The following is an 11,652-nucleotide window of genomic DNA, read 5'->3' on the forward strand; positions in this document are numbered from 1 at the left end:
TTCTCCCTCAGACTTCAAATGCAGCCATTCTGAAGTGACTCAGTTTTTCTTGGCCATTCCGGGAGAAAGGAAGTTTTCATGGATTATGAAAAGAGCTTATTAAATAACCAGGCAAACTTGAAATGGGCTAGAATTTTCCAAAGAAAATGTAGTCTCTCTTTTTTTTTTTTAATTTAAAAACATACGAACATTCAATTTTGAAAAGCCTATTGCTTATATACTTGGGTGCCCCCTTAATTTGAGCTTTAAAAATAAATAATAAATAAACACGGCTTCTCTTTCTTGTAGGTCAGAGAAATCGTGAAAAGACTGGCGAGAGTAACTGCTGTGTGATCCTGTAAGGCTGTCTGCTGAGTGTGGTGCAGTTGTAGTCTTTGTCTTTCATGCTGCTGAGACAGAAGGGACCCAACACTGCTTCAAAAACCCTTCGGAAGAGTCTGCTGGGAACTCATGGAATGGAACTACCGCATAAACACTGTCTTCATTTCTCATGAAAATAGAAAGAACCAAGAACATTTTTCACTAAGATTTTTCTGTTTCTAGTTTTTTCGTTGATGTTCAGCAATGTTAGAATATATTGGTTTGTGAATGCAGTCAATCTCCAGGGGAAAAGTTAACAAGTTGCCATTCATTGGAGAAATTTCGCTGCCACAAAAGTTTCCATCACCAGAACTAACAAATCAGATGTTCCAAATTACAGTTTTCACTAAAACGATTGGCATTATTTTCTTCATCAGCAGAATTTATTATTTAGTTTATGGCAACTAGGAATATTCATATACAGTCCACACTGGAAGACACTCAACAGTTAATGAAGTTAAGCTTGTGGGCCAGCTGAGATGGAAAATGGAAAAGTTACTAAAATGTTGGGTGAATTCTACCAAAGTCAGCCGTGGCAGCTGCACTGGCACAGAATAACTAAACTGAGTGTGACTATTTTCACTGCAACAAATGAAAAAAAACAAAATGTGCCTGTTGTTTAAAGCACTCAGTCGAGGGCTGATGAGATGAATTGTTTTTCCTTTAACTTGTGCACTCTTGAGTCAGACAGTAACTGAGTGCTTGTTCACACAGCACAAAAAGGGGCGAGTGTGTTTCCTAGCCTTAATGTGGGAGGGGGAAATTCCAATCACTCATAGACTTTCATCATTGTGCAAAGTAGTAGAAAACCTCATTTACTCCTTAGTTTTATGTATTGCAATATTAGCAAGCTGAAGTTTTCCATGATTATTGCTCATCTGTAATTGTGTCCAGTATCTTACTCATTAGAGAGTTCAGATGAATTCTTAAATTTAAAAAATTCTTCATAGTACTAATTTTGTTTCTCTGTGTAGTTTGCATTTGATATTAGTGCTTGCAATTGTATTAAAATTGAAAGGTAATTTTTAAGGCATACATGGATAAGGATGCCATGTTTTTGTTTTATACCAATAATTTAAAAATTGATATGCTAAAAAACAATTTGCACAGTACTAAAGCATGACTAGTTTCATCTAAATCTGTAAAAATATAAAAGATTTTATATTTTTTCACTGGGAAGAAATTCTTCCTGGATGAAATTACAAATATGTGTAGAATATATTTAATAAAAAACTTATAAAATACCGAAATATAGAACATAAATATAGATTGGCGTGTAGTATATAGAACAGTATTCCATATACATAACTTTAGCCTTTTTAAAAAAAGAAATTGCAGGCTGACATTAAGTTCTGTAACTTAGTAAGTGTCCACAGCCCTTACAAACATTAAATGTAAATTGTTTCAAATGGTCAGCTCTGTTTGAAAGTGAATCAGGTTATTTCATTTATGTTACTGCTTTGATGAACAGGCTTTATATGCAGTAGACCTACAGAAATATTGTTCATACTGATCAGAATTAAATTTGTATAGAGCAGAGTTTTAAAATGAATGTAAATAGCACTAAACAGTTTCTTTCTGTAACCTGTACTTGTAGATTCTTTCTGTAAAACTAAATTAAAAATTATAGTGCATTTCAGTGGTAATTTTAAAGGTCTTGATTAGGTCAATAATTGTTTAAGGTCTGTCTCATCCATGTTAAATTGTTTTCTGCTTTTATTTCTGAATCTTTTTAAATCCATGTAACTCTTTATGCTGTTGTTGGTTTGGAGCGTGTTCCCAGTGTGTCTCTGATATCTCATCTGGCTAATGTGTGCAAGTCACAACATTGGGTAGACTTGTGTAGTCTTTGTAATCACTAAAATGTCATACTCACAGGATGTTCAATATTTATATGCTTTGTTGGCTAGCTCAAATGTGAATTCCGTTACAATTTACTAAAGACAAAATTTAGTAGTTCCTCAATTGGGTAATTAAGCCATTCATGGCTCTCTTTTTTATAAAGCAAACTACTTTAATTCTTTGTAATACCTGTTTTCATTCTAACTACTCTTTCTGTTTTCTCAGAGTTAAAGACTATCAATTAACTATCAGTTAATTGTGATTGATGGTTAAGAATTTCCTTGATTGGTTTTCAGTATATTTTTCTGTGTTCCCAGATTATAAATTTCCCTTTCACAAAACCTCATTTTAGAGTTTTCAAAAAGGACAAACTGGTTGACTAATAAGATTGAATGATATCACACAATACCTAATACCACTGTTGTGCAAAATGAAAAATAGAATAAAGGTTAACAGTAAAATTATTTACTGAAAGCACCAAAAATTTAGATGCCTTAATAGTACATACATGAAAATACTATCCCTTTTAAAATAGTTCCCTGGACTGCCTGGAGGTCAGAATTTGGTTGCTTTTTTTCTAAGGCTACTACTGGAGATCCTCTGCCAAAATTAATAGCTCCCCAGTCCAAAGGTGAATGCCACATAGATCCAATAATGTAAATATAAATAATGTCCGAATGTAGGGCCTGTGACCCTGCTGAATATCCAACTCAGATATTTTAACGTAAATTGCCCTAGACCTTGTTAACTATTCTGGACAAAGCAGAAGCTGTCATCATTATTAATACCTTCAGCATGTCTCATTGATCTGAATTATTTGCTTTTTCCTGAAGATAAGTTGTATCTTATCATGAGAAATATAGTACCTAACATCATTCATACTAAATGAGGTTTTCTCTTAACCAACACTTGCCCTTAGTTTTATGTCATCTTGACCAATGTTCTAGTAATTTCTGTTAGCTGATTGTGGTAAACAATGTTTAATGTGAAAAGAAATTAAAACTTTCTTCATCTGTTGTAGAATATTTTCCTTCTTTCAGATAACCTCTATTGATTAATTTGGGGATGTTGTTTTTCTCCTTTTTTTTTTGTTTGTTTTACTAAAGTAAAATCTGCATCATTCAAGTCATTATTTTTCTGTAATTTTCTAAAATCAAAGAAAACTGGTCATCCAAAATCATGTGCCTTCATACCATCTTCATTGGTCGCTGCTGCAGGCGAATCTTCTGTTTTCTCCCATTGCCATTTTTCAGTGTAGTCACCTGGTGATGACTGGAGTGGAGAGGGCTTGAAAAAGGAGCAGCTAAGCTATGATTATGGTGGAAATGACACCCCAGACTGCTGCTATTATGTAGGCAGATTTGTCCTGGCATTGGCATGTGGGCCTTATAGACATGGCTGGCATAGGACTGGCTGGCTCATTACACCCCCACCCCCTGGACTGGACCGGGTGCTGTGGCCAGGGTGGCTTCAGAAGGACTCGTCATCGAAATCATGAAATGTCTAATCTTTAGTTAAGCTCAAACCAGTCCTAGATTCTAAAGACATTTCATTTATTCTTTTGTGGTTTTTAACAATGATGTCAAGTGTTTGCCTGTTAGTGCAAGTGTTTATGTTCTGCCTCTTTTTTCAAAATAACAACTTTCAAAAAGTGCAGTGTCAGTTCTTGGGAAAGGGGAATGTCAATTCGCTCCCATGATTCAATGAATAAAAGAAGAATTGGGTCAACAAACACGTAAATCCTAAAATGGCTCTGAAAGTGATTTAAGAGCTTCGGGCAAAGAACCTGGTTTCAGGGGACTGATAGCACAGCGGATAGAGTATTTGCCTTGCATGCAGCCAACCCAGGTTCGATTCCCAGCATCCATATGGTCCCCCAAGCACCTCCAGGAGTAATTCCTGAGGACAGAGCCAGGAGTAACCCCTGTGCATCACCAGGTGACCAAAAAGCAAAAAAGGAATCTGATTTCAAAGTATAATTATTACATATTTAAGCATGATCCAGTATCTGGTTTTTATTTTCTACAAATACTCCTTGAACCTTATTATGGAGTAAGAAATGGTGGAGGGTGTGGGGATGCAGCTTGACTCTGTAATACGTGAAAGAGTCTGGACAGATAGTGACTGGCCACACAGTGACAAGGTTCTAGTCAGGCTGCTTTTAATTGCTCGGACAGTCCCCATCATCATCAGATTGAGGAATTTGTTCAGTTCTGTTTTCCAGAGGTGGTTTTGCAAATATTCTGGATCCTGACTCCTTTGCCACATGGTTTTATCCATGGGATAGGGGTGAGATTTGGGGGGGGGGGTCAGTTAATTTAAGGGTTAATTGGGTCTTGTTAGTGTGCTAATTCTCACTTTCTCAGAAGCATTTAAAAATATAAGACTTGACACAGTACCATTTTGCTGGTGCTGTCATTCCTCAGACTTTAGAATACCTGGGTTTGGTTGTGAGGGCTGATTTCAAGGTGGGTGACTGAACAGATCACTTCATCTTTGCCTTTTAGGTTTGTTCATTCATAGAATAAGAAGAAAACTTGCCTGGGTGGTGGTGTGGGAGAGGGGGACTTAACTTACATAATATTTACGAGCACTGATTTGCTCCGTAGCTTTGTTCCACAGGTTCGGGTTCAGATAGGCATGCTGGCATGCCTCAGGACTTGCCTTTCAGGATTCTAGAACTCATACTCTTAAGTTTGCCCTCTGCTGCTTCAGGGGGCTCCATAAACACAAGCCAGGCAGAGACCCATACCCTCATTCTGCCTCTTGTCACACCCACGCTCAGTCCACCAAGGGCCCAGCCAGCTGCCCCAACATCCTCACATACCCCGCAGCCAGCCCCTGTCCTGATTCTTTCCACACACCTTTCCCCATCCCAAAGCCTCTGCTCTCCACAACCCAGGATCTAGTTGAGCCCTCATCTTGCATCAGCCTCTCCGAAAGTTCATTTTTGGGTCCAAATTCCCCAGAGCTGAAGGTGCTCTCAAGAAATACTGTTTTTGAAAGTTGCTATTGTTGACTGCATGACAGGCACTGTTCTGTGGCACAAATCTGGCTCTATTTACAGGAGATAAGAGCGGCCCAGGGAAGGCAATTTTTAAATATAGAATAAATATGGAAGGTTTAATTCCCCTGAAATTAGTAATGACTTCTTTTTTTCATCCATAATATAGGGCCAAAGAAATAATAAAGCAGGTAGGGCACTTGCCTTGCACTTGGCTGACCCAGGTTCTACCCAGGCACTTTATAGGATCCCTTGAGCACCACCAGGAGTGATCCCTAGTGTGAAGTCATCCACACAAGTGAGTCCTGAGCACCAGGTGTAGCCCAAATGCCATATAATAATAATAATATAATGTAGGTAATTGTTTTCTTTTAAAACACATTTGTACATTGGAGAATGTGCCATGACTACAGAGAAGTATGAGGAAAATAATCCCTTTATCCTAATTATAGGTGAGTTCTAGTTTTCTTTGTTAGTACATTACATTAGACTATATTTAGAGTTTCATGCTTAACATATGCATAACTCTGAATATTATTTATTTTACTTGGGGGCTATAGCCAGTGATGCTTGTGGCTTACTCCTAGTTCTGTGCTGAGGAACTGATCAATCCTAGTGGTGCCCAGGGAACCATATATGTGCCGAAGACCAAACTAGGGTTGGTTGTATGCAAGGCAAGCCCTCTAGGCACTGTAATCTCTCTGCCCTGGATATTAACTTTTTAAGCATTATTTTATAGACATAATTTTCACTTATGCATTTAATATCTGTTGTAGTACTGTAATATTGTCATTGATTTGCTCGAGCGGGCACCAGTAACATCTCCATTGTGAGACTTGTTGCTGTTTTTGGCCTATCGAATATGCCACGGGGAGCTTGCCAGGCTCCGCCGTGCGGGCAAGATACTCTCGGTAGCTTGCCGGGTTCTCTGAGAGGGACAGAGGAATCAAACCCTGGTTGGCCAGGTGCAAGGCAAACACCCTACCCGCTGTGCTATCGCTCCAGTACTTTAATATCCTTTAATATCTTTAATATGCTTTAATATGTATTAAATATCTATTAAAGGTTAAAATTACAATGTAATGATGGCATTAATCCTCCCCCAAAGTGGTTAAAATGATAGTAACAAGTGCTGGCAAGGATTTGAGGCAACTGAAGTGTTCATTCCTACTGAGAATTCCACATAACCCCCCAGACAACTGAATTCCAATTAGAACAACCTTTTACACAACTTACTTGGCATCTACCCATACTAAATTCCACTTCTGGATAAATATCCAACAAAAAAGGAAGGGTCTAAAGGTATGGACAAGAGTCTTTGTAGCTATTTGACAAATTAGGAGCAAACCAAATACTCATTCACAATAGATTTTTTTCTTTTTGGGTCACACCTGGCAATGCAAAGGGGTTAACTCCTGGCTCATGCACTCAGGAATTACGCCTGGCGGTGCTCAGGGGACCATATGGGATGCTGGGAATTGAATCCGGGTCTGCCGCGTGCAAGACAAATGCCGTGCCTGCTGTACTATCACTCCAGCCCCAATGCATAGATATTTTGTGTATTCATACAATGAGGAATTAAAATGTAGCATAAAATAGCAAACTACTGTACATGCATCAACAATATTGAGGAAAGAAGCTAGACTTAATGTATACTCCCTCTGAGCTCATTCAAACATAGTTCACAAATAGGTAAAACTAGCCTGTGATCTTAAGGCCAGTGTAATTGTCACCCAATGTCAGGGACACTTCAGCAGAACAACATGTGGGTCTTTTGGGTGATGAGAATGTTCTAGCTCTTGAAATGACAGGTGGCTGCATGGAAGGATACACAAAAAATGAACTCAGCACAAATCTGGTATATATTTTATGCAAGTATTTTTTAAGTTTTTTAAAATTTTACTCAAAAATTGTAATTCACAAAGTTATCTGATAGATGATTTTAGACACAAAATGTTTTAGCACCAATCCCACCACCAGTATCAACTTCCCTCCAGCCCCAAATCAGTGTTCCCAAGTTCCCTACCACTCCCCCAGCCTGCTACCTCGACAGACACTTTTTAAATTTTGACCATTACATGGCCCTGTACATCCAGGAAATTTTTCTGCCTTTCCTGCCTACCTGCGTTTTCCATTCTTTACCTAATGATCAACTGACTCTTAGGGTCAGAACAGTAATATAGCAGGGAAGGTACTTGCCTTGCACACAAGTTTGATCCCTAGCACCCATATGGTCCCCTGAGCACCACTAGGAGCAATCCTTGGTTTCAGAGCCAGGAGTGAGCCCTTAGCATTGCCAGGTGTGACAAATTCACCCTCAAAAAACAAACAAAAAAAAAACCAAAAAAATCCTAACCCAACAAAGACATAAACACAATCCCATATTTGGAGGTATATTATTATTTTTGTCACAAGCTCTGTGCTCTGTGATTTTTGAGCAAATCATTTAAACTCAAATCTCTTGTCTATTTAAAAGGCATAGAATGCTAATCCCACTTCTTTTATTAAAAGAATAAACAATAATCTTTTTGGGGAAATGATAATATGGGAAAAATTTTATCTTTGTATTTGTTCATATGCAATGAATTGGCAAATTGGCAAATTTACCTGAATTGGCAAAAAAGTAATGGGTTGACATGGCAAAGATGACAAAGACAAAATCTATAGCTCTGTGATCTGTATAAATATCAAGAGTCATTGTAGCAAATTACTTGGTGGCTTAAAAATATAACTGGGGGGAGGCACTGAAGACAGAGGATAGGGCACCTGCCTTGCACATGGTGCTGGGTTCAATCTCCAGCAACCCATGTAGTCTTTGGAGCCATGCCAAGAGTGACCCCTGAGCTCAGGGCCAGGAGTAAGCCCTGAACACCGCCAGCAAAAAAAAATGCAACTGGGAGCCAGAGAGATAGCACAGGATTACATAAAGCACTTGTCTTACATGCTGCCGACTGGGTCCCAGAGGACTGTCAGGTCACTACTGAACACGGAGCCAGGAATAGCCCCTGAGCACTCCTATGTGAGGGCCCAACTGCCACCTCCCCAAACCCAAAAGCAAAAACAATACAAATTCATTGTCTTACAACTCTTCTGGCCAAATACCGCTGGACTGAAATCTAGGTATTAGTATGATTGCATTTCTTTCTAGAGGATCTAAGAAAGGCTCATTTCATTCCTACAGTTCCCACTTCCTGGAGACTGCTTGCATTCCCTGGTTCATGGCCTCTTTCTCCATCTTCTAAGCCAGGAATGGCAGACTGAGTCCTTTTCATACTGATTCACTCCCATGCACTTCTCCTCCATGTGCTTATATTATGGTCACTCAGCTCAGATAGGATACTCAGAAACTTTTCCTGTTTCAAGGTCAGCTGAGTAGCCATCTTAATCCTGTTGCCATCTCAGAGGACCTACTTACAGTTTCCAGGGATAAGGACCATTTTGAGGAACCATTTTTCTGCCTGCGGTCATATTGCAATGATCATGTTGCAATTAATTCAAAACTTATGGTGATCTTATGACGAAAAAGCAAGGAAATTTTATTATTTAACATCGATGGGCCCCAGCTAGACAATTATCTGAAATTGCAGTTCAGAGCACTTTTTATAGGAAAAGTCCTGGAAACATAGCACACTTGTGAGACAAAGAAAAGAGCAAAAGAATGGAGCTTTTTGATATTGTGATACATTGAGGCAGAAAGGGCACAATTCAGGGCTTAGAAGGGGCCCTTATTGCTAGGAATCTTTGTGGTGGGTACATTCTGTTCTAAGTTCTATGTTGTCTTCTATCAACTGTTTCTGCGGCCCTTCATTCCTCTTGCCTATGTCAACAGTTGGGTCTGGCTCTTCAATTCTGAAACAAACGCTCAGCTTTAAGTATAAGCTATCCATTTTTTGCCCAGTTCCCTGAATGGGTCACTCAGGGGACTGGCATCTCAAAGCCCTGGTTACCTGTGCTTAGTTACCTAACTTTCACACTTCAGCAATAGTTACCTGTGCTTAGTTACCTAACTTTCCCACTTTTCAGCATCAAGAATAGACAAAACAAGAGGAGTACATGGAGAACAAAGAGGCAACATAACTCTTACATATCAGTAAGAATAAATTTAGCAGTCTTAATGTTTATGAAAATAAAAATAGGTCCTGACCTTCTTCCTGCTTCTCTGAAGACTGGTCACTGGAAAAAACTTGAATGAGAGGCATACCTACTTTCAACCCTGACTCCACCACCAACCAGCCAGTTAAAGTTAAGTAGAGCTGTCCAGCTTCCTCTCAATGAAAAATGAGGAAGATGAAGTCTGTTTCCCCAAGCTGCTGGGAACACGGAGTTTATAGCACACCCAGAATACTTAGCACTTGCCATATGCTCAGTAACTTCCCCAAATCTAGGCATCTTTTCACTAAGCACTTCCTCCCAGGAAAGCAAAGCAAGGTTTTTCTCAGTAGGTTTTCCCCCACATTCGTCAACCTCTATTTTATTCCACACACATATAGCCCAAAAACATCCCTTATGCCATATGTGTTATTCCCTCTCTTGAGCTTCCAGTTCTTTTTGTATTTGAATGAGAATGTAACTCATCTTCTTCCTTTACCTAGTTCAAAAACAAATGAAACTGACCTTTCAAATTGTTGGAAGGAAAGATCACACTTCGAACTTCTCCTGCCCACTCGTCTTCCTTTTCTTTAATCAAAACACAGATGTCGATATCTATCCACTGGAAAGAACTTTCTTCTCCAGCACCCTTTATCTAGGGGACACACAGAGAAATTGTTCCACTGAACGTTGTTGTCAGCCACCAGTTATAGGAAAGAGTTCTTCAAAGAAGTGTGTGGTGGACTATTCCACGCTGAAATTTGCTCACCTTATGTTCTTTTCCTCACCTTTCCCCAGCTTTTCTGAACTCTGTTGTAGAATAGAGTTTCTCAGAATAATATTTCAAGGTAAGGCTAGTACCAAGACACATGGCTTCCCACCATTTTTGAGGTGCTTTCCTGCTCATCTCTATGCCGAGGTGTCGGGGTCTGAGGATGCCCTGTGTATTCCACAAGCATCTCACTCTCCCTCCCAGGGCACTAGGCTGGGTTTCCCTGAGCATCATTCCCCTGCCTCAGCCTCACACTAGACCAGAAAACACTATAGATGTGAGCTTAGGTTGATGGTTCATTATATTTCCATTTGAGTTGGTTATAGAGTGCCCTGATGTTCCAGGTACGAAGACTGTTTGGGAAGAGATTAACACCGAAATCGGTGAAGTGGATCAATCATAGCGATTGATGTGTGGGTGTTGGGGAAAAAAAGGTGAGGAAATATCACTTGAAGATTGGGGAAAACAAAAGGATTAAACTTCTCTTAGGGTTCTTTCATTTGCAGGATGGGGTGAGGTTGGAAACATATCCCATGATACTAAGGGCTTACTTCTGGCTCTGGTCTCAGACGTCACTCTAGATGGGGCTCAGGGAATCGTAGGCAATGCCTGAGATCAAACCAAGTTGGCCGTGTGCAAGGCAAGTGCCCTCCTCACTGTACTATCTCTCTGTCCCCCAAAGATTTCTTTTTGGGGGGTGAATTTTGAACCGGGACACTAGCATCTTTGCTGCCTTTGAGCAAGAAAGGAAACCATCTCTTCTGTGGCTCAGCTCATGGTCCTTTCCCACTAGATCTGTGCCATCTGCCTTCCTATGGCTCCATATTCCTGCTACAGATCCTCCTCCATAGATGCCAGAGTCAAGTTTTTTTAAAATAAATTTCTATATTTCTTTACTACTCTATTTCTTATCTGAGTCTATGTCTTTTATACCATTCTATTTTTTTATTAACTCGCCATGAAATACACATGAAGGTGATTCACCGTGAAATAGCATGAATCACCATTCTATTTTTTTATTGCAGTTACAAAAATTGTTCATGAGCCATTCTATTTTTTATATTCTATTTTATTCTATTACTATTCTAAACAGCACATTCTACGGGTGCCATTTCTTCAGAGAACTCTCATTCACTACACAACTGATAATTCTCCAGAAATGTGAGACTCAGCTATGTGGGTGCCAGGAACCCCATCATACCACCTGAGGACCTTACACCAGGAATTTCAGCAAAATACCTGAAGATCTCACACCTTAATGGCTACTCACTTCACTCTTCCTTGTTTGCAGAGTTAGTGGTTTTTTTTTTTTTTAACTGGGCCAGACCCCATGCATGCAATCTGTTAGCTTTGCTGCAGAGTCTCACCCCAGCCTATTTCCTAAGTTTCTTAATTTTGTTTCCCCATTCCTATAAGCTTTAAACCCTAATAGTTCTGCATATGAGAATTGCCTTGGGTGCCTTAAATTCTCTGGCATTAATAAGAGAGCTGTGCTATTAGCATACGTGCAATCCTCATCTGTCATTGTTTTCCAAAGCATTATTGAGTGTCACCTCCTTTCTAAGTACTAGGTAAGTCACTAGGG

At 39.5% G+C, this 11,652-nt stretch overlaps 1 protein-coding gene across 1 annotated transcript in view; it reads left to right on the plus strand.

Annotated features, from left to right (window-relative positions):
• UBL3 (ubiquitin like 3) overlaps positions 1–3,227 on the plus strand; it is a 59,845-nt gene extending 56,618 nt beyond the window's left edge. Inside the window, exon 5 of the mRNA XM_055138392.1 lies at positions 289–3,227. Within this exon, the coding sequence (XP_054994367.1) occupies positions 289–341 (53 nt within the window). The 3' untranslated portion in view covers positions 342–3,227. The remainder of the gene's footprint in view (positions 1–288) is intronic.
• Positions 3,228–11,652: the final 8,425 nt, after the last annotated feature.

This window comes from Sorex araneus, chromosome 1 (assembly GCF_027595985.1).
Source record: "Sorex araneus isolate mSorAra2 chromosome 1, mSorAra2.pri, whole genome shotgun sequence".
Taxonomy (NCBI): Eukaryota; Metazoa; Chordata; class Mammalia; order Eulipotyphla; family Soricidae; genus Sorex; species Sorex araneus.